The following is a 24,463-nucleotide window of genomic DNA, read 5'->3' as shown; positions in this document are numbered from 1 at the left end:
TAGCTTATTTAAATCCCTATAACTTTTATTCAGATCATTTTCCTTGAAACTTCAATACTGAAGAGTTATTTAAGGTGGAACATTAAAATGGGACGTCCCGTATATATGTATACAGGGTGGCCCACGTAAAGTGTTACAAGTCCATAACTTTAAAAATATTTATCAAATCAAAAAATTGTTCATAAGGAAGTTTCATGTATTCGAGAGGCCTCTCTAACATAAACGTAAAGTCGCCTCCGCTTCCCCTTTAAGGGGGGACGGGAATAACTTCATAATTTTAAATGGAACCCTCTATAAAATGTTGCATATTTGTATTTTACAGGAAAAAATAAATAAATTTTATCTAAAACATTTGTTTGGAAAATGCTTCTATAAAAAGTTATAAGCATTTAAACCTTTAGCGATTTCATTCATGATTGAATTCCATTGACATAAAGTTGCGTTCGCGATACAACAAAAACAAAAAAGACCTTAAAGTACATACTTAATGTTAACTAAATGAAACATAAATAAATATATTTATGACCATGTACACGTAAACGATTTTCTAAACGAAGAAATGCCATATGCGATTTTTGAATACCGCAACGTTCTAAAAATAGTTGCGCTGCACGTCGATAATTTTTCTCATATTGTCCTAGAATTAGCAACATGTTAACTTCCACGTCAAAACGAACCATGATTTTCGAACTTGATAGCATGAAAACCAGCTCAAAATTAATTAAATTATCTGATGATCCGTATTTGTCCGTGATCTGTATTTACGTTTCCCGATAAATGTGTTTATTTATGTTTCTTTTGGTTAACATCAAGTATGTACTCTAAGGTCTTTTTTGTTTTTGTTGTATTGCGAACGCAACTTTGTGTCAATGGAGTTCAATCATGAATGAAATCGCTAAAGGTTTAAATGCTTATAACTTTTGATAGAAGCATTTTCCAAACAAATGTTTCAAATAAAATTTACTTGTTTTCTCCCGTGGAATCCAAATATGCAACATTTTATAGGGGGTTCCATTTAAAATTATGAAGTTATTCCCTTCCCCCCTTAAAGGGGAAGCGGAGGCGACTTTACGTTTATGTAGTTAGAGAGGCCTCTCGAATACATGAAACTTCCTTATGAACAATTTTTTGATTTGATAAATATTTTTAAAGTTATGAACTTGTAATACGTGAGCCATGCTGTATATGGTTAAATACAGTGATTCCTGTAATGTGAAATATTCCGATATATAATATTTAATAATATTAGGTGTTTCGGTTAGTTTTGAGGGATTTTTTGCAAAAGAAACATGTTTATTTTTGAGAGACGTTAAATTATATTTTATTCAAAACATTTTCTATCACTAGCTGTAACTTTTTTCCATTTTATGGGCAACAAGTGAATTCCGCGTTGAAAGAAATATTCGTCCTTCGAAGGAATCCACTCATCGAGCCATTTTTATATTTCTTCATATGATTTAAAGGGCTGATCAGCAAAGCTATGCTACATAGATCGAAATAAGTGGTGGTAATCGAAAGAAGCATAGTCTGATGAATACGCGGCATGTGGTAGGACCTTCCATTGAAGTGTCGATAATGTATCCTTAACTGTTTTTACAACGTGCGGTCGAGCATTGTCGTGCAACAAAATCACTTTGCGTTTTCTTTGAGCTATTAGACGACGTTTTTGGTTTAAAGCATTATTCAAATCGATTAATTGTTGTTGATAACTCACAGCAATGATTGTTTGATTCGGTTGTAGTAACTCATAAAACATGACGCCTTTTATGTCCCACCAAATGCATAAGAAAACCTTACTTCCCTGGATGTTCCGTTTTGGAGTCGATGTCGATGGTTAGCCTGAACTTATCCACGATTTTTTATGCTTAGGATTATCATAATAAATCTATTTTTCATTCCCAGTTATAATTTGATACAAGAACTGCTTCTTTTTGTGACGAGAAAACAATGAAATGCAAATGGTTAAACGATTTTAAATAGCCAATTCAGACAATGCATGTGAGACCCATTTGCCTTTTTTTTGAATCTTCCCCATTGCGTGTAAACGATCTGAAACAGTTAATTTACCAACATTTAATGTTCCAGCGAGTTTTTGAAGCGTTTGAGCTGATTTTTCACCCAATAATGCCTGCAATTCGATATCTTCAAACTTTTTTGGTTGACTTGAACGGTTTTTTGTCTTTCAAATCGAAATCACCGCGCTGAAATCGCCAATAGTAGTACTCGCATCTTTTAACCGATGGAGAATAGTTAGAATAAGTTTCTGAGATGTATCGGTGGGCTTCAGCAGCCGTTTTCTTTGAATCGAAACAATAAAGCAGTAAATGTCGAAAATGTTCTTTACTACGCTCTATTTTCAATCACACAAAAAGTATGGTTATGTTCACAAATGCACATGCCATGTGTCAAATTATTTATAGAAATGTCCAAATTTTAAAATGGCGCACCAACTTTCAAAATATCTGTAGTATATTTGTATAGCCATCTATATTAAGCCCTTAAAATTAACACCTAATAGTATAACTAATTAGGAATACCTAATAGTATAACTAATATTTGTAACATTTTTTCTCGTTTTCTGTTACCTTTTGTTAGTTGACCAAGTTTTGCAAGAAAGAAAAAAGGAGAGGAGAAGAAATTAACTGTCAAAAAACTTGTCCACCAAGGTGGAGTTGAACAAAAGCGGACGGACCAAAAGAGCACGAATTGTAAATTAGAAATTTTTTTTCGGTTTGACCTGTCACGACTATATGTCCGTTTCTCCTAATTAATATTCGCCGGCATATCTTATACGATGGACGCGCGTGAGTAACGTTCTCCGGGATTCATCACGACGGAATGCAAAATGGAGCATCGGGATCGCCACAACTCTGGGAAAGCTCGGCGGAACATATGGAAGCTGCAATTAACGTGGCTCGCGTCGCGCGAATTCACGAATTTGCATGGCCGCCGACTCCGGGCTATTTCATCACGGCGAGTTTTCGCGTTCCACGACTTTTCCGACGACGGGGCGACGGATATAGCTGTTCCGTTTCGAGCGTGAACTAGTACGGTGTGAAGCCAGCTTTAGAACACGGCGCCTGAAAGTTCGTGGCGGCCGGCCAAGAAGGCCTCTTAGATGCCGGCCAAGGAATTCCGCGTGCATTTTTCCATTCATAACCGCGAAATCTATATTTAATGGCGGCATATCGCGCGAATTCGTGGCACGGCGTTATTTTAGGATAAACCACTATTACACTCGTTAACCCATTCGTCAGCCAATTGCCTTTCTCGACCGGCCATCCGCTACTCGCTGCATCTTACGATTCGCACGCACGTATTTACATACACACACATACACATGCACGTGCATTTACGTGCGTAATAACGCGACGTGACTATGAATTTTGGTTCCTCAAATGCCGGAATCGATTACTCCTGAAAAGCCGTTCTTGTCAGGTGCCTCATATTAACCCTTTAACTATTAACACTTTAGCTGAGATATTAAATGACCAATATGACCCTCTTTGCTGAGTTATTTTTACAATTATAAAATATTTTATAATTTGCTGATGATCCAGATTTTCACAAATTCACATTTTTAAATTAAAAAAAAATACCACACACATTGAAAGTCCAAATCGAGTAAACTCGATCGTAGTAAGGCCGCCATTTTTTTCCACACTCGAGTTATCTCGACCGTAGCAGTTAAAGGATTAAACATCATTTATCATACAAATATCGCATTTGCCATATAAAGTGAGCGATATCTCGTTTTCAGCGAGATATTGAATATTATATGGCAATATGAAAAAAATTTATTCAAATATTAACGATAAATGAAAACGAATATGAAAAATGAGAGCGATCAATCAGTCGGACATTTACTTCGTATCGATAAACTGATATGTATACGTAGGATGCCAAATTTGTAAGTTGATAAGGAAGGACGACCGAACATTTTTTGAAAGGCAAAAAGAAAGATCATTGGATGGAATGCATCTATCTGTCGTCTTCCTGAACGTCAATTTTCAACAACTAATATATCATTTCATATTTCATATACGTATTTTACATACAATGTATAAAAAGTACCGGGACGGCGAAATATCTCAAAAATTAAGCATTTTACGTTTAACGAACGTTAAGAGGAAGTGTTTAATGCAATCTTCACTCAATATCTGACACCATATATTTTTCTGAAAGGTTAAGTTTTCCCGCGTATTCTAAGCTGTTATTTATCAAAATCTATTCATTAATTTTTATTTAGCGACATTGTAAACATAGAACAAAACAAGCAGTACGTTCAATATTTGATATTTTTCTATTTTCGCAAATAGAAAAATGCGAGACAAATCAAGAAAAAGATATGTGCCGTGTATGGAGAAAATGCCGTGAGCGAACGTACGTACCAAAACTGCTTTGCGAAATTTCGTGTTGGTGATATGATATCTCAAGATGATGAGCGCTTAAGTAGACCATTGGTGGTTAATGACGACCAAATCAAGACGTTGATTGAAAATAACCCACGACACGAGAGATCGCAGAGATAATCAACGTATCTCAGAAGACCGTTGTGGACTATTTGTGCACACGCTTGGCTATGTGTTTCGGTATGATATTTGAGTACCTCACAGTTTGAGCGAAAAAATGTAATGGACCGCATCTCCATCTGTGATTTATTGCTCAAATGCAATGAAAACGTTCCATTTTTAACGGATGATAACGGGCGACAAAAAGTAAATCGTGTATAACAATATAGAGCGCAAAAGATCGTGGGGAAAACGAGATGAATCGCCGCAAACCACTGAACGCTGAAGCAAAACATCCATACAAAAAGTCATGCTGTATATTTGATGGGATTGGAAAAGGATCGTGTACTACGAGCTGCTTCCGCAAAACCAAACAATTAATTCCAACAAGTATTGTTTCCAACTGAATTGTCTGAAGACAGCAATCGATGAGAAGCGTCCAGAATTAAGCGATCGTTGTCATATTCCACCAAGAATAACACTAGACCTTCCGTATCTTTGACAACTCGGCAAAAATTATTGCAGCTTGGCTAGGATATCTTGTCTCATTCTCCATATCCAGCTAATCTGCTACTATCAAACTTCCACTTATTTAAGTCTCTGCAGAATTCCCTCAATTTCAAAAAAATTTCACTTCCTTGGAGACTTGCAAAAAGCATCTTGAGTAATTTTGGCCAAGAAAATTGAGAAATCCTGGAAGGATGGAATCTTTAATCCGCGATGAAAGACGGCGAAAGGTTATAAAACAGAACGGTGCATACATTGTTCATTAAAGGTATTTTTTAATACAAAAATGGCTTTAAATTTCATCTAAAAATACGAAATTACTTTTTACTCAACCCGATATACAAAATATTTTAAATGAGCCAGGCAAAAATCTCGAAAAATATGAAAGACACTAAGAAACATTTCAGACAAAAGTTGCATGGTTTCAGGGAGGACATAAAACAACTATATTATTTTGTTTATGGCGCCACTTTCGAGTATTCACTGATCATTACTTTTCTTAAACGAAAACCCCAATTTTTTATTACATCATCTTTTTTACCAAGCAATTTGAACAAATTTATCTGAAACATTTTTTTATTTGTCTAATATTGTTTTAGATATTTAAGAAAACTTACGATATCTCGCTAACTATTTGTCGAAAGAAAAAGTGGTACTAGACTTTTTTATTCTATTTGGTCTCAAAAATATATTGTTACAATAGCACCCTGACTTTTGTTAATTTGATGATTTTGAAATTCCCAGTGCTCGATAAGTTAACAAAAGTTAGGACACTATTGTAACAATATATTCTTGAGACTAAATACAGTAAAAAGGTCTAGCACTATTTTTTCTTTCGACAAACAGTTAGCGAAGTATCATAAGTTAAATGTTGAAAAGTTCCCCTTAAATATCCCAAAAAATATTAAGTAAATAAAAAAATATTTCAGACAAAAGTTATTCAAATTGAATTAGAAAAAGATGATATAATAAAATATTGGGATTTCTATTTAAGAAATGTACTGATCGATGAATATCTCGAAAGTGGCGTCACCTGTAAACAAAATAATATAGTTGTTTTTATGTCCTCTTTGAAACCATACAACTTTTGTCTGAAACGTTGTCTTAGTATCTTTCATATTTTTCTAGATTTTTGCCTGACTCCTTTAAAATGAAACACCCTGTATTATTGATTAAGTATGTTGACAAAAATGTTACTAGGTAGTGACTATGATAAGTCACTATAGCAGCACATGTGACAAGCAAAAAAACTCCTTCGATAAAGAAGGATAAATAGCGTCTGTGGCAGAACATAGAAACTTTGGCTAGGCAGAAGGACAATCGTCCCCAAAGAAGGACATCTCTGACAACTTTATGGGGAACGCCTGTCTTTACCACCCGAGCAGAAACATTCGACTCGCGAAACGTCGTGAAAGAGCGGCCACGCGGATTCGCGAATTTACCGGGATAAATATCGCGTCAAAGCCCCATCCATAAAAGCCAACACCCGCCTCATCGTATATTTGGTGTGTAGCCTGCGCGGTGGATGGACGGCGCTTGAAAGAATTTCCGCTACGCGTCCGCTTTGATGCACTGTCGGGCACCGATGCGAACAAAAGCACGCGTGCGATTCTTGCGACGGGTATTTTCGCGAAACGCAAAGCTGCCTGATGATGATGCGTCTGGCCAGTTTCCAAAGCATCAGCCGTCGAAGCCCCGAGGCTTACTTTCCTCGGCGTTCTTCAATGGCCACGCGAAAAATAAACGCCATGTGCGCAGGTCAACGAATCGAAAACGCATAACGCCGCAGCGCATCCGCCGGTCTAACAATGATTCATCGCTTACTGCCTACCGTCGAGGTTGAAACCGCGATTGAAATGACAACTTTTTCAGATTTCCTTCGAAATCTCGCAGTTATTATATCTTATCTCCAGACTCCGGATTTTATTATCATTTCTGTGGATCGCGCGAAATTTGTTGTCTATCGCAGAGCATCAACTTAGCAGAAAATAATGGAAGGAGGTGGTGAAGGTTAGAGGTGAAAGGAAGATAACAAGAGGTAAAATTAATATAAATTTGATGGGAACGCGTCCGGTTATTTCTCTCCGCTTGCGTATTACTGCTTATCGTGATGATGAGGTCCGAAAAAGTTCAAGTACTTCAATTATAACGCTTTATCATTAATTATCTTCTCTTTAACCTCCCTTTTCAATCTTTTTTTCTTCAATTTCCGAATCGCATTCAAGGCAAAGGTGGTCATTCTAGACGCGATATCTACATCCGTTCGTGCCAATTAACTGAAGGAAAGGGAACCGGGGGGGGGGGGACTCGATTGCTCCGAGCATAGCGATTAAATCTGCAGAATTATATGTGACCAGTCCTCGATGATAGAAATTGTGTAGTTGTGCGGTAATAGCGTTCGTGTCAGCCACGTATAAAATTATCTTATCAGTGTGAAAATATCGCGATATCACCGGAGATCATCGCTCGAGCACATTGCCATTATCAGACCAAGACAGATCGATAAGATGCCGCAAAGGTCGCTCTAACGTGCAGCCGCACAACCGCTTAATAATTAGCACACAGGGACTAATCTGACGATAATATTTTAATCGACAAGCAAATACACGAAATTGAAACAATTCGTCGAATCTCACTAAAGCACTCGAGGGGAGCTCGACTAAATGCGAAACCGCCAGACACGCAGACATTAATAAGTTGATAAAACGAGCGACGAATGCACATAAGCCTCGTAATTGGGTTGCATAACTTCATCACCGTCGTCAGTGCGTGAGCCACATTAAGGAATGTAAAGGATTGGCAGGGGAGCTGAAAAAAGCCGAGACATGCGAGCAAGAGAGCCTGCTTTGTGTCGCCGCTGGAACATTATTAATACAACTCGCTTACCTTGGCTCACCCATATCGATCACGCCGATATAATCGATAAACACGTATTCGCGCACCTACTTGTCTACGCGCGGTACAGCATGTAACTCGTAAATTACAAATCTTCGCTACTAAATAGGGAAGACTGCTTGTCGCTTTGTGCGACGCGCACGTCCGAGTTACATCGTCGACCTCGGCTCTTCGTGAACTTACTTCGTTCATTTACGATTATTATTGCCGATCAAGACGGAATGGTCATAGTCGCTAATCATTCTCAATGTGTACATATATTAGGAGTTTGAATTAGTTCTGGTCCCTAGCAATAGACGGCTTTAATAACAAGTTAATGATTAGTTGTTCAACGAATGTTGAAATTCGGCAACACTAAAAGATTTGACATTTCTCTATAACATATGATAGTTTGCACACTATTGTTACTGATAATTTCATTATTTATACATGTCTAAAATGGATCGTACAAAATTGCATTCATTACTTTTTTGTATGATTTGAAAAAATCGGCAACTGAAACTCATGAAATGCTTGTTATAACTCATGGTGATCAAGCTTTGTCGTATTCCAACTATAAATTTTAATTTCAACGATTCAAAAGTGATGATTTCGATTTGACAAAGAATATACTGGTCAACCAAAAAAATTCGAAGATTCTAAATTGCAAGCGTTATTAAATGAAAATACCGCTCAAACGAACAGACAATTGATTGAACAACTCAACATTGATAAATCAACAATTTCTAAACGTCTACACGCCATAGCAAAAATTCAAGAGAAAGACAAATGGGTTCTATATGAATTGAGTGAATGTATCATTGCAAATCGTTTGAATATCGTCATATCTTTGTTTGCCAGACAGAAGAAAAGAGTTTTTTGTAGCGAATTGTAACTGGAAATGAAAAGTGAATTTATTTTGATAATCCGAAGCGAAAAAAATCATGGGTTGATCCAGGACTATCGACCATCAAGATCGACACTAAAACGGAACATTTATGGTCGCAAAGAAATGCTCGTATTTGGTGAGATATAAAAGGTGTGGTGGCTATGGGTACTATGGGCTTCTAAAACAGTTATGGGGAAGCAACAATTGAATAAATTGAATGACGAATTGATGCAAAAAAGGCCAACGATAGCCAGCAATAGACGCAAAATGATTCTTTTGCACGTCCACATGTTGCTTCAATCGTTAAACAAACATTGTTAGAATTCGAATGGGAAATCCTTTCGCACCCAGCATACTCTCCAGACCTAGCACCATCTGATTGTCATCTATTCCGATCGATGCAACACGCTTCATGGCAAATACACATTTCAATAATTACGAGAATGTGCAAAAATGGGTGTCTGATTGGATCGCTTCGAAAAACAGATCGTTCTATCGTCGCGGAATCGCTATGTCGCCAGAAAAATGAGAAAAAGTCACAGCTAACGATGGGGAATATTTTAATTGATGTAAATTTAACCATTTTTTTAATAAAAATTAAAATATTGACAAAATAAGACCAGAATTAATTCAACCTCTTAATAATATACAGATCCATCCATAATGCGGTCTCTTATTGGTCCCATATTCTTCAAGCGAATATTCAAAAAGCTCTTTTCTTACGAACAAGAAAAACTTTATGTATGAGGAGAGAATGTCGCTACAATACTGAAACCAACGGAGCGCGGTAAGCAGATAACGCTTCGACATATTTGTCTGAAATTAAACGATCGAGCTATGAATCAATCACGTTTTTTTCACGAAGCTATTGCTCAATTGTCTTGCCATATTAAACCAGACAGTTAAGCACACTCGGCAAAATATAAGCAGTAAGACTCGAGCAGCAAAAAATTGACCATTCACTGTCGATTATTCATAGATCGTAAGAAGATTAATCGGCTGTAGTCGGTCAATTTGCTCACGTTTTGTGCTCACGTGTGCCATATGAGTCTTATTCTCGAAATCTATAAATGTAAGTCGCTTGAGATTCGACGAAACATTGATTCAACCATGCTATTTTTACGACATGTCAATCTAGCGTACCGAGGAAGGAAGAGAGAAGCAGGATACGCTTTTGCTCGCATGAAGAAATTATTTTTAGATTCATGAACGTCACGCAGGATCCGCTCGGGCGGCGTGAAACGATACTTTCACATTGTCCTCACGACGTAACGTGTAAACGACGATGAGATATAACGGACTATTTCCATACGGACTCCCTCGACACCGTTACAAAAATAAAATTTCACGGGCAGGAACACCCCTCGCCACCCCCTGTGCATCGGCGCCTATTTCGTCGGCGTTCCATCGCCGTGCGCTGTTTCGAGACAACGTTATTTCGTAGCCCATGCATGTGTTCGCGCGCGTGTCGTCGATTTTTTAATAGGACACGTCACGTCGTTGATATACCCCGAGAAAAGATGCGCGCGCAGGTCGCCATAGTGCTTAACGTTCGGCGGTGAGTGGCGAGAATGACGTTTAACCTTCATCAGGACAGAGTGATTTTATAACACAAACGGACAGAGGCCTCAGAGGCTCTCAGTACAGAAAAGCAGAAATTAATAATTAATAATAAAATATTTTACTTCCTTTACTTCGATTTATTTATTTAATAAAAATAGTAACATTAATATATATGATAGGCTATTTGTACTATTACATTCATTGCATGTGATTTTTAAAGAGCCTCAGAGGCTCTTCTATCACAGGATGAAAATTAAGTAGATCTTAGGAACATATTCAAGAACACGGTTGAGCGCTGCGTAAGACTAGATGAATCATTGACGGCGGCGGCAACGGCGACGGCGCTTGATACGCAGTCGATCTATTTTCATTTCTTCCAGCGCGAAGTGTCGGGTGACATAATGTCGAAATCTACACATGCACGCATACATACGCGCGAAAAAGTGCACATACGATCGTAAACAAAAAACTTGTCCGCCGTTTCTTATATGGATTGCAGAACGCATCCGTCTCGTCCAATGGGAGAGTTCGTTTCGCAACGGAAAAATTTTCCCATTGGACAAGACGAATGCGTTCCAAAATTCACACCGAATATATTTCGAGGGCATCTCAATTCGACACAGTATGATTGGACAAGGCCAATTAAATTAGTTAGTTAGGTTAGAATTAGGTTAAATTGGAGTGATATTATTGGTTATGTCCGATTGCAACGTGGTTAATCGGGTCCTACCTCAATCTTCCTGTCCACGATTGATACATATAACACTGCAAAGTAGAACCCTGAGTGATTAAAAAAGCGACATTAAACTGGATATATCGAAAGCCACATCTTGTTTTTACAAAGTGTCGAGTCTATTGAGAGCGTGATAAAATGTATTACACGTGGACACGTAGATTTCGTTTGGTCTTTACCATCAAATCCGTTGTTTCCACGACGATTTTATCTTGAATATTGGTCCTTCGCTGCTATATATTAAGTGATCTGTACCTTCTTTAGCTGTACGATTTCATAACCGATCTTCTTGCTGCATTTTGTCCATCTTAGTCTTTGTTTTTGTTGTATCTTTCGTACACGTGGTTAATATATGATGAATGAAAAATTTTCATTTAACTTCGTGAAGGTTTTCAAACCTACATGGCGAATGTAGATTCTCATTTAGAAACTGCCATCTACGCTGTCAAAACAATTAATTCTCAACCAAAGAATACTCCTTTATCTCCTTCTATAGATGTATCTCAACTAGATAAGCATCCTTTCAAGGACATTCTTAATAGACTAGCAAAATTGTTGGAAAACAGATATAACACTGATCATTCTAGCCCCTTTGAAGTGCACATTGAAAGAACGAAAGAGCTTGGCGCTTTTTTCGTCTCAATAAAAGACAGTTCTTGCAACAAAATCCGAGTTAATAAAATTTTAAAAGTTATTCCTAGGATTATAAAAGATTTACCTTAAAAACGTTCCGTGTGTATTTATTTGATACTATTACGACTAATAAACTGGAGGATTTTACATTCGAGAAAAAAGAAAAAAAAGAGAGAGGCTATTTTCATGGGATTTGTTTGAATTGCAAATGTAAAATTCATAAACAGATAATTAGCAAGGTCATTAACATCAATGAGGCCGGAAAATATTTTAAACGATTTGAATCCGCCTTCAAAGTAGAAAGCTTATAACCAAAGCCAATTAGACTATTGAACCAGAAAAGGTTTCTAGATGTTGATAACAATAACAAAGTCAGTTATTCTAACTCTAACTTATTCTTGATTACTTTTGATTACTTTAAGCCTTTGACTTCTACAATTTATTTAGAAAAACATATGTAGTTATAACACCTTTTATACGGCAAATCGAAAAATATACCAATTGCCAGCGACTTGGCTGTACGAATATGGCCACCTGAACTATGTCGCTCTGACAAGCAATTTCCTATTTGATGCACTCAGAAAGGACTTAATGAGATCACAAAACCTGGTAAGAAACTCAAACACGTAAATGTCAGAAACATAAATATGATGACACTTCTCATTCGATCTCGGATAACGAGTATTCTGTCTTGATAGAAAAAAATATAAAATCAAGAAAAAAAGATAAAATCAAGATGATTATGATTCACTTTGTTTGGATCTTCACGAGGCTAACGTATATTTTTCTAGATTTGGAAGTCGCGTTTTAAATAAATTTAATCCTTCTGTTTCCAATCTCACCTTCGCTAATTCTCTTCGAAACTTCTTCCTTATCAATATCGCCATATATCAATTTCTCTTCCTTTATGCCGTTTATAAAAATAGCTCTCGAGAATTTTGGTCTTATTCTATTGCGGTGAAATTGCAGATCCTTATCATGTAATATAAGAGATCTCGCTTTTCACTCCTCTAAATTTATCTCTAAAGTCATATGTCTCAGTGAAACATAGCACAATAATGACAGCATGCTTAACTTCCCTAGTTACAACACGGTTACTTCAACAGAATGGATGGGAGTGGGCGGTGGCGTTGCTATTTTGATTGACAAGGATATTGAGTTCACCGTAATTTGAGATTTCTCTCCTCAAGCGTTTATGCGCCATAAATAATATAAATCTTTATATTATTCGGATTATCTTTTCCGGTAAACCTGCTTGTACTATCTCGTTATATAGCCTTCCAAATACTACTTCTCGTGATACCAGTCTTCAGTTTGAATTTTTTAACCTTGTTTGCAATTTGCTCGATTTAATATTGATATTGAATTTCTGCGGAAATTTTAATGAACGACACCTGCTCTGGTACTCAGCTCACATCGGATATAGTAGGATATAGTAATAAGATCGAAGCCTTAATTGTAGATGCATTAGATCGTAGATGCATCTTTCTTGCTTAGTAATTCTGAATAAGGAATTTTCTACTTGGTCTTCAGCTGACAACAATCTTATGAATGTTCCAGACTTGTATTTAGCATCTTTCCAACAAGCATGCAAAATTACTCGACAAGTACTTGACACTGTAGCTATAGTAGCGACATTATTTCGTTATTCTTATTAAATTTAAATCTTCTTCATCTGCTAAGTTTTTTTGTACAGCCATATTACACCGTTTCTAAAGTGGATTGGAGAAATTTTACTTCTCGCTTTTCTCCTTTCCTTCAGGATCAGTTTTCTGTTTATCTAACTAGAGCCAGCTAAGATATCGAGTTGCGAAGGTTGACACAGAAATCATCTTTGCCTCGAAATGCTTCCAAATTTTCTTTCCCTGATTAAGCTTCATCTAAGACCAAACGTTTTCGATGGGATTTGCATTCGGTAATTGTGACGGTCAATCAATAATTTAACATCACTTTCTTATTTCCATGCAGTATAAAGATACAATAACTTTGATGTTTAAAGTCATTATTCTCTTGTAGTATCCATTTTTCGTTTTTCTTTATGAACCATTTTTGAGCAGATAACAGATTAAAGCCTTTTCATAAATTTTGACCATTTTACCAACGTATAAATTGTCTGCGTATAAATTTTACCAGCGTATAAATTATCTATAAAAGTATGCAAAATGCCAAATCCTTGCTTTGAGAAACAACTTCGAGACGTGTACCTTCAACAGATGCTTAATTCGTTGGACACCTGGTATACCCCTATCAATATAAGGATATATCAGGTTTAAATGATAGAAGTATCTGCTCAAAAAGAAGCTTTGTCGAAAAAAAATTACATCGCCCCAATCACGGTTCATATTTTCTTGGGCTCAAGCAATTCCTTTCTCTAGGTGTTTTTCGGAAAGTGTTCTCTAGGTTTTTTTCACTGTATTTCAATGTTCCTCATTATGAGCATATAGACGTCTTCTTATCGTATCATATGATATATTTACCTTTTTTTCATTATTGCTGCTTCTCCACCTCGCAACGATAGACGAGTATTGTTCTGGTAAGTGATAGATGTTTTTCACCCTTAAGTAGCAATTTACTTACTTAATTACAAATGCCTTTTTCATATACTTAGCAGATGCTTAGCGTGACATTTTTGGTTCTTTCGGATATACAGAGAAACGCAGCTTCAAATCGCAATTCGTATGCGGTACTCATAACGAAACATGTCTTTTTGTCACCAAGGTCGAACAATAATTGAAGATTTCTCTACAAAACATCTTAAGTGAAGTGTCCCTTCTATTGAAATTTCTTAACGGTTTTCATGTGAAAGTTTTGCTAGACATGCTCTTATCAAACAGATTATAATTTACTCACACTTCATATGCTCTTACTCACAGTCGTCGCAATGAAAAAATGAAACGATGCTTAGATGATATGATCTAGATGGCTAATCAAAGTGATATTTGTAATGTCACTTCTCTATTTATTTATGTCTATACTACAAAGTATTCCTGCAATATCATGCAATACGAAACGAAGTGTTTCGTAACCTCAATTTCAACAACAGCTTCTTTGATCAATTCGAAACTTTCTATTCATAATTCGAGATTTTCTATTCATAAAGTTATTACCTATTAAAATACCTATTAAAATAATAATTAAAAAACTTATAGTCATTCGAAAAATAATTATATTGTAACAAATTTTCTAATAATACCTAAATATAAGTGTGTGCTTATTCCTGTTTTATGTATCTGATATTTTCCTAGTTGTAAACGACTGAAAAAGCTTTTCGAAAGCGAAGAATTTCGGGAAGATAAATAAACAGGTTTATATTTGTTCGATTGATTTTAAATACAGATCTTATTTCGACAGAATATTCACTCAAAACTTAGTTAAATAGATCGAAGTCTATCGTGACAAATTATTATCAGGTTGGCAAGAAAATCACGTGTCGTTTTTTTATCTATGTAAACGAAGAACGATTTTTTCATACAAAGAGACAAGAAATTCTTAATTTAAAATTTAAGAGAAACGATAGCTAAAAAGATGTCATATATATGTTGACTTGTGCAGCAAAAGATTAAATGGTTTTCAATACTCGTATGTAATATTTTTAGCTTTTCAGCGATCTCCCATGTTATATAATGGCGGTTGAATTCAAATAATGCTTTTATTTTGTCGTCACTGACCTCAATTGACCGGCCTGACCATAGTGCATCTTTCATAGAAAAATCTCCTAAACGAAAACGAACAGACCAACGTTGACACTGGCGTTCTGTTAAGGACTCCTCACCATACATAGCACATAACTTTTGATGGGCTTGCACAGCGTTTTTTTCCTTTTTGGAAGTAAAAAAGCAAAATATGGCGGAGATTTTCTTTTTGATTATCCATTTTTAATTCAATGCCAAACAAACAATTCTTTATCGAATGACACACTTTTTCTTTTTAAGAAAGCTTGAAATGTCAACTGTCAAATGATGTAAAGGTTATAGGATTTGGAGTGAAGTTAGTTGCATTTAATGACAAGTAAAGTCATCTATCCGTGAAAAACGATATGACTTTGTTGCCAACCTGATATTATCACTTCTCTCGACATTTTCGCCAAGGAAAATAAATCAAGCATTTTCAATCACGATGTATATCGAGAAATTCATTCGTTCTCAACGTAAAGTGCACCACCGACGCAAAGTCGCCGCGAAGAAATTACCCCTGATCGGCGAAAGCTTTTGGCAAAGGAGATCGTTATACACTCTCACACGCGCAAACGTTTATATAACAATTTAGGTCGATCGTGCGGACCGCGACACGGAACGCAAGTAGCACCGCTGAGAAATCGCCAGAAGGATCCGAAATGTCGTCGCTCCCTTGCCAGAATTTCTTTCTCGCGACGGCTCTCCGCACGCACCAAAGTATAACCAACACGATGCGACGCGATAAAAACACGCGCACCCGCCGGCCCTTTAGCCGACCGAAATTCGGGACGCTTTTCGACGCAAAGGGAGGGGAGCGTAGTGGACTGATTCTTTCTTTCTTTCTTTCTTTCTTTCTTTCCTTGCGACATGATTATTTTCACCGATAAACCGCCAAGTCCCACCTGTGCTCCTTTCTCCGATATCTCGCGTTTGTGTGTGAGAGTTCGCGATTTCAGTGCCGATTAGCGAACAAATGTTTTCTCTCCATTGCCGACGTATTGTGCACTTGTTTGCGAAATGGGTTAAACATAATAGAATAAAGAGCACACTAAATTATCACGACCAAGAATACTGCTGAGAGATTTGCGTAATAGGTAAAAGTACAAATGTCTAGACACAAACTATATCTTTATTATCTCAGCCCTTAAATAAGTATACCGCGATCTAAAATCTAAAATAGAAATATTTCTCCTGTGTATTTTGAAACTTTACTTATAGTATACAAACGTTTATTTCCATCAATTTATAATGATGAAATAAATGAGCTTTAAACCTCATACGTTTTTGTACCAGAGAACCGATTTCCCTGAGCAGTGTAACAGTTAAAAAACAAAACTTTTTCCCATTTTGTAAAACATTTATTATAATTCACTTTTAGGTTTTTGATTGTTGACAAGAAATGTCCAAGTTTTAATTTGATCTCATCTTAGTCTCATCTCAATACGATGATTTTTCGCTGAGTTATCGCTACTGAAATATGTTAGAAAACTGTGCTAAAATTTAGTCGCCCGTTTTATTGCGGGTAAATATATATTTCTGAATATTAAAAACCGTGACAGCTATTATGCCATATATTTCTTCCCACTTTTAGATATCTTCCAATTTTATATATATTTTTTATATTTTTATCTTTCCTTTTAGAAAAGAGGATGTCTATTTATAAATTTCTTCTTTTACAAGTTCGGCCTTGTGCATTATGCGTTTGCTTTGCTTTTTGCTCGCAACAAATATTATTTATGCATGTTTTTGTCTGCATGCATATCTTCTTTCGATCGTCGTTGCGCCCAATAAAGTTATCATTATTATTACTATAATTTTACATTAAATGTTGTACGATTGCCCGCTGAGATATGCTTCAGCCAAAAGCGTTCTATATGCGTTCCGTTCGTGGCGCACACAGGAAAAATTACGAGACAAGAATCGTTTGCACGAGCCGGCAATCTTGAGCCGTTATCGCACTTCACGTGTTGCTTTTGAGGTTACGACGTGCCTCAGATCCTCGAAATCATAAAAATCGACGCTACCGGCGGAAAATTTTAGTACCGTCGATAAAACCGCGACGCTCGTACGTTGTTGGCAACAAATGTCGAGAATATCCAATCCGAAATATTCATTCTCAAATTCAGATTCAAGGCTGAAATTGAAGCATTGTTTCGCGCGACACGTAAACGCTGTCAAGCATTATCTTAATATTAGAATTATTAGCTTCGCAAAAAAGATATCCGCGAGAAACTACACATATTTGTGCACTTTCACGTAAACGACATATCAACCAAATAAAAATAAATATTAAAGTTAATTAAATATTATACCGTTTAATTATATTTCCTTATATATTCCAAAACAAAAAACGATAATACCAATAAATTAAATCATATGCCAATAATTCCTGTGAAAATAGTAATACTAATATATTGCACCAATTGAAACTAAAAAGGAAATTATATGTTAAGTATTTTCTTTTTTACAGTTTTTATACGCAAACATGAATAAGTACTTTACTTCATTTCGAAGCTTCTCCAATGACAAAAATTCCCAAAAAATAAACTCGATAATCAAAAAAACACTTGGCAAGTCCACGAGCATTAAAAGTATTTTATATTTGCTTGCTCGTTCGCTCACTTATTACAAGCTTCAATAAGCCATCATGTTAACCAGCTGATTCGTTCCACGACGCTTTTAGTGAGGAAATTGTTCAACTGTAGCCATTTCTTGGTTGGAAAGCTTGACGATTTCGTACTTTGAACAGAAGTAACGCGATTCGTAGGACACATAGGAAAATAATAAAGGCGATTTCTTTACGTAATTTGAACCTAAGGAGTCGATTGAGCCCACCCAGAACCTCACCGTTTCAACTGTTATAACGGAACGATAAATCTTTGCTGTACTCAACTAGAGGCGTTGCGTAAGTCTACACGGCCGGTCTCGCGGTCGTTCCTCTCGTTACGCGTTCACTTGGTGCGGGACACTACCGTGTTTCTTGATATCACTCTACAGCGTCGTTTGATCATGGTTAACACTTCACGATCATCCTAGCCATCGTCGTCAAGCCCATCCTCACCCCGTGGAAACGCCCCGTTCGATCATTCAAACTTACCTTGATATCGAGGTGAGCTACGTTCAGGGAATGCAAGAAGGCGATCCCGTCCAAAATCTGCTTAAGTAATCTAGCAACTTGTCGTTCTTCCGGGACTTCGTCTCGGTCAAGTATCATTTGTAGTTCGCCGCCGGGCGCCCTGTAGCAATAAGAATTACTCATCATCTTATGTGTAATTTACACAATATTTACATTTTCATGGCGTACGCGTTTCTGCTCCCCTTTTTGATTCTAGTTTTATTCTTCTATTTTCTAATGCATGGTGATACCATAAGTTTAGTTAAATTAGTTCAGCACGAATAAATATCAGGACGAATAAGTGTTGTAATTTCACGATTAACCCGCACCTGCGGGTATATATATACGGAGTGTTTCACAGAACCGTAGCAGTTAATATCTATTACACTTTGGATAGTAGAAAAAATGGTATAAGAGGAAACTGAATGACTTAATAAGCATTATTCTCTTATGAAATCAATTTTTTGTTGGTGCAATAATACAACCCACAAATATACAATTGCATTTTTATTTTAAATAGAACTCCTTTGGTTTATTTTGTATAAGCTGATTCCTTAAAATATCCTATGTAAAAAAAATAGTAGGGTAAGATGACCAAAAGTGAGTAGTTAATGACATATTTCAGATTTATTAGAAGTATGATTTAGTTTTGAGGGGTTTTTCCAAAAACTGATTTACTTAAACAAGATAATGGAAACGAATACCTTAATCAAAATATTTTCCTTCTAACTTTTTCCCACCTTTCTGACAAGAAATGAATTCCGCGAGGATAAAAAGCTTTTCCTTTGGAGTTGATCCAATTTTCAACAAATTTTCGCACTTCGAAGTTACAAAAGTTACGAAAATGTGTATCCTTTAGAGCAGAGGTTGCCAACTGTATACGGCCCGCGAAGCCGGGAAAAGTAGTAAACAATTGCAAATAAAATTATCTGACAAAGCAGCAATTAAAAGATTTGACGAGCTAATTTTTGTTGTTAAAGTTTATGTCTGACTTTCTCTTGTTCACGGGGGGGAAATCCTCATGGATACCCCCGCCCCTTTGGAGACTCGGGCGAGGATTATATCGGACTCTTACCGACTAAATCCCCCAGGCGTGCCTTCCAGACGGGCCGGAATGGAAGGAGCGGGAGAAACCGCGCATTCCTTCCCTAAGTTTGTATCTGACTAATGTGTCTTTTTCAATTTTAATATCTAATTAAACACCTTAAAATTATGATTTTTTATTTCTTTCTCAATTGAATACATTTTAGTTCTTAAATAACATGATAAATGCTAGATAATTATTATATGGTCCGCCACTATACTCGTGGTTTCGGTTGTGACCTTCGAAGACTTAGATGTTGGAAACCCCTGCTCTAAAGCATGTTGCATCGACCGGAATAAGTGATAATCGGATAAAGCAATGTCTGGAGAATACGCGGAGTGTGGTAAAACTTCCCATTCCAGCTCTAATTTGCTGATAACACTAGTCTACATTTTGCGACTTTTTTGTCACAAAAGGAATGATACATGATTTCGATAGGATTTTTCCCATAGATTACGAATCTGAAATTCAAAATGTTCCATCACGTCACGTTTTTGAGAAAATGACGGTCAAAATGTGAAAAAAAACGCGTTTTTGGCACTTTTCGAACCTCTGTCACAAGGAAATGGGACGTGATACAATACTGTACTGTGAGCTCAAATTAAAGCTTGAACCTTAAACTTTAAATATATGACGTTAGATAACATGTAATAATACTGTGGAATCGTGTAGCACTGGTTTTTTGACTAGGCGCGCGCCAATTTAGACTCCACGTTTGACAGTAAACCTGATTACAACGGAAAGTCTCAAGTAAGCAAACGTAAGATAAAATAGCTTAAAATAAGACAATTTAAGAAAGCTATTGAAAGTTAACATAAATTGTCGATAATCAGATTAGTAGCTATGAAATTCGAGATCAGCGATTCCGGAAACCCTCAAGAGAACAGTTTCGTTAATATTTATATATATTTTTCCAAATATTTCATTAATTCTTTTTTATAATTTACAGTAACGTTTTTAAACCTTTTTATTTTAGGTTAGTTTATTTTATATAAACTTATTTTAGGCTTTACAAGGCAACTAGGTTCACTGTTAAACGCGAGATCGAAATTGGCGCGCACCCAATCAAAAACCTAGTGCTACACGACTTCACAGTATTGTCATATATTATCTAGCGTCATATATTTAAAATTTAAGGCTCAAGCTTTAATTTTAGCTCACGTACAGTATTGTATCACGTCCCGTTTCCTTGTGGCAGAGGTTCGAAAAGTGCCAAAAACGCGTTTTTTTTCACATTTTAACCGCCATTTTCTCAAAAATGTGACATGATGGAACATTTTGGATTTCAGATTCGTAATCTACGGAAAAAATCCTATGGAAATCATGTGTCACTCTTTTTGTGACAAAATCAGTGTCAACTAGTGTAATGCAACATGAGGTCGAGCATTGTCGTGAAGAAGGATCACTTTGCGTTGTTTATTCGCAATTGATGACCGTTTTGGTCTACTGGCCGCTTCAATTTGTATAATTGTCGTCGATAATAATTAGCGGTGATAGTTTCATTTGGATTTAACAGTTCATAGTACACGACACCTTCTTGATTCCAAATACACAGCAATAGCATTGGACCGTGAATATTGCGCCTCGAAGTGAATGTTGTTGGCTTGGATTAACCCGTGACTTTTTTCGTTTGAGATTATCGAAATAGATCCATTTTTCATCCCCAGTAACAATTCGATACAAAAAACTCTTCATTTTTGTTTGGCGATCGACGAAATTCAAATGCTCAGCCGGTTTGCAATGGCATTTTCCGATAATTCATGTGGAACCCATTCTCCTTCTTTGTGAATCTTTGTCATATCATGTAAACATTTAGTAACTATTGTACGATCAATATTTAATGCTCTGGTAATTTCTAAAATGCATTGTGCTGAATTCTCGTCCAATAATGCTTGCAAATTTGGATTTTCAAGCTTTTTCGGTTATCCCGCGCAATCTTTGTCGTTAACATTGAAATCACTACTTTTGAGTCATATGAACCAATATTTACATGTTTTAATTGATGGAGCAACATCATCATAAGTTTCTATCAGAATTCTATGATCCTCAGTCGCCGTTTTCTTCTGATTAAAAATAAATGCAACGCATATCAAAGATGCTCTTTAGGAAGCTCCATTTTTAAGATGATATTAACACGATTTTTACTGCGCCTATTGTTAATAAATGATTAAATATTAAGGATTAATATTAAAGCATTAAAAAACAATAGTTGTGATGAGAATGTCTTCGACAAAACTGACATTAGTGCTATCTCTTGCAAAACCCCTATCTAAATCACACTACTAATATTAAAACAAATATTCGAATTATCCCACCATACGTACAATAAACATTCGGCATCAAGTATCTAGAAGAAAAGGATATTGCGGACAATGTTTATAAATACTCGATCGAGAGAAACAGTGCCGTCTATGTCTATCTAACAATAAGATTCGTACGAAGTAACAAGCAAGTCGTAGTCCAATAAGCGTATCATTATCGAGTTTTCAAATAGCGAAAAAGTAGATGTGTTCAGTAGCTTTGCGATAAGAATGCTATAAATGCTGCAATTAAATATCGTAATACTGCCAAATGTTTGTTGTATGATGGTAAAACGTTCGAATATTTATTTCGACGTGCGGGATATTTTGAGAAGAACAAAAGCAAATAAACTGGTAGCAATTTCTTTGGCACTTACAGCTCCAACACAAGCACCATCTCAGTGTTGGTCTCAAAGACCTGATGGAGGGAGACAAGGCGAGAACAATGAGCCGCGGCGTCCAGTACCGCGACCTCGTGAAGCGCTTCCGCTCTGAGTTCCTGCGCGCGTCGCCGCTTCCTCAGGAACTTGGCGGCCCATTGTCTGCCGCTGGATCTCTCGCGACATCTTCTGACCGTTGCGTATTTCCCTCTGAAAAAGATATACTGCGTTAAAAAAAGATACATCATGAAATAATCTTAGTATAACGTGCACAACGACAAAGAGAAGAAAATAAAAATATTGAGGCGATATACAGGGTGTCCAAAAAGTCCCGAACCGGTTTCAAAGGGGACATAAAACAACTATATTAGTTTGTTTACAGATGGCGCCACTTTCGAGATATTTACTGATCATTACTTTTCTTAGATGGAAACCCCAATTTTTTATTGTGTCATCTTTTCCTACCAATTAATTTTAACAACTTTTGTCTAAGACATTTTTATATTTGCCTATTTTTTGAGATATTTAAAGAAAACTTGATAACTTTTCTAGTATTTTACTTATGATATCTCGCTATTTGTCGGAAGAAAAAATAGTACTAGACTCTTTTACTCTATTTGATCTCAAGGATATATTGTTACAATAGTGCCCTAACTTTTGTTAACTTATCGACTTTTGGAAATTTCAAAATCATCAAATTAACAAAAGTCAGAGCGCTATTGTAACAATATATCCTTGAGACTAAACAGAGTAAAAAGTCTAGTACTACTTTTTCTTTCGACAAATAGTTAGCGAGATATCATAAGTTAAATATTTAAGTTATCCAGTTTTCCTTAAATATCTTAAGAAATATTAGGCGAATAAAAAAATGTTTCAGACAGAAAAGTTGTTAAAATTAATTGGTAGAAAAGGATGATATAATAAAAAATTGGTAATATAATAAACATTTCCATTTAAGAAAAGTAATGATCGGTAAATATCTCGAAAGTGGCGTCGTTTGTAAACAAAATAGTTGTTTTATGTCTCCTTTGAAACCATACAACTTTTGTCTGAAACATTTTTTTCTACGACCGCCCCCTGCAAAGTTGCGAGGAGTGATAGATTAAAATTGGACACCCTGTATATTTTTCCTCTAGAAAAGAAGCACTCGATAAGACAGATCTTTTCTTCCATCGTCAGATTACTCATTTTGACGCGCACAGACTTGCTTCTATCACAACCAGTATAAAACTGCGGAACCTCAGACGGACGACCATCAACATTAAGACCCGTTCTAAAGTTATGGAAGGGAGAACCAATCATATTTAGTTATATAGTCATTTGCGGTTAATAAAACTAACAGTAATAATAACTAATTGTAATTATAATAATAAAATATCAATATGTAGTATTCCTTCCAACGTTTCGCATTTCGATCTTATATTTCAATATTAATATTTTATCATAATCATAAAGATAATTATTGTCAGTTTTATTAACCGCAAGTAATTGTTCTCAATTATCTATTATGAACGGTAAAAAAAGTAAATTTAGAGAAAGAAGCGGAACGATGCAAAAGGAGGAAAAGAGAAAATGCGAGAGAAATACTCGGAATTGAAGTTCCGTATTTCTCCCGGGCACGATCAATCATAAAATTTCGTACCTCGGCAATTATACGGACAAGTACGCCGGGCAAGCTGATGCTATATAGTCGTCGCGGCGCCTTCGTTTGTTGAAACGTTAATTAGCGCGAGGCAATCCGAATGTTCCATTTCGCCGAGCGAATAATTAAATTTCGTAACGTTGGGTATGATCGTGACTATACGGACAATCGCGGAATACATATCTCCGCGCGCGTTCGCTTATCGCTATGATTCGTTTCCGCGGCTGACGCCGCTAATAAAGACGTCGATAGACAAATAATAATATCGCACGAGGAAATCGTACAAGCGCAAAACGGCCGGTCGCTTTCACTTTTCCCGCTAATAACGCGCTTCATGCGTCCCTTACGCTCGCTTGACCATAGAGGAGAAACACACGCTGAGCGATTTTCATCGCGGAAAAGTCGTCTCTCTTTGCACTCCGCCGCCGCTATCATCAGCGCCGTCACCGTCGCGACGTCGACCACGTTACCGTTATTGCTCGTTATTGCGTTACATACGTATGTTTCTGCGGTCGTACATCTGCATTCATGTTATATCACTTCGAAAAGCGAGCCAAG

General features: G+C 36.5%; 1 protein-coding gene across 2 annotated transcripts in view; it reads right to left on the bottom strand.

The window, feature by feature from the left end:
* Window positions 1-24,463, bottom strand: part of LOC105184456 (serine/threonine-protein kinase 17B) — a 268,682-nt gene that overhangs the window by 36,769 nt on the left and 207,450 nt on the right. For both annotated transcript variants that reach the window (XM_019841999.2, XM_025303753.1), the window contains exons 2-3: window positions 22,261-22,473; window positions 18,482-18,620 (exon numbers count right to left, since the gene is read on the bottom strand). In XM_019841999.2, coding sequence (XP_019697558.1) covers window positions 18,482-18,620; window positions 22,261-22,473 — 352 coding nt within the window. The remainder of the gene's footprint in view (window positions 1-18,481; window positions 18,621-22,260; window positions 22,474-24,463) is intronic.

The sequence above is a fragment of the Harpegnathos saltator genome, unplaced genomic scaffold (genome assembly GCF_003227715.2).
Source record: "Harpegnathos saltator strain DR-91 unplaced genomic scaffold, Hsal_v8.6 scaffold573, whole genome shotgun sequence".
NCBI classification, from domain to species: Eukaryota; Metazoa; Arthropoda; class Insecta; order Hymenoptera; family Formicidae; genus Harpegnathos; species Harpegnathos saltator.
Note: the sequence above shows the minus strand (reverse complement) of the source record. Positions and strands in the feature narration are given on the sequence as shown.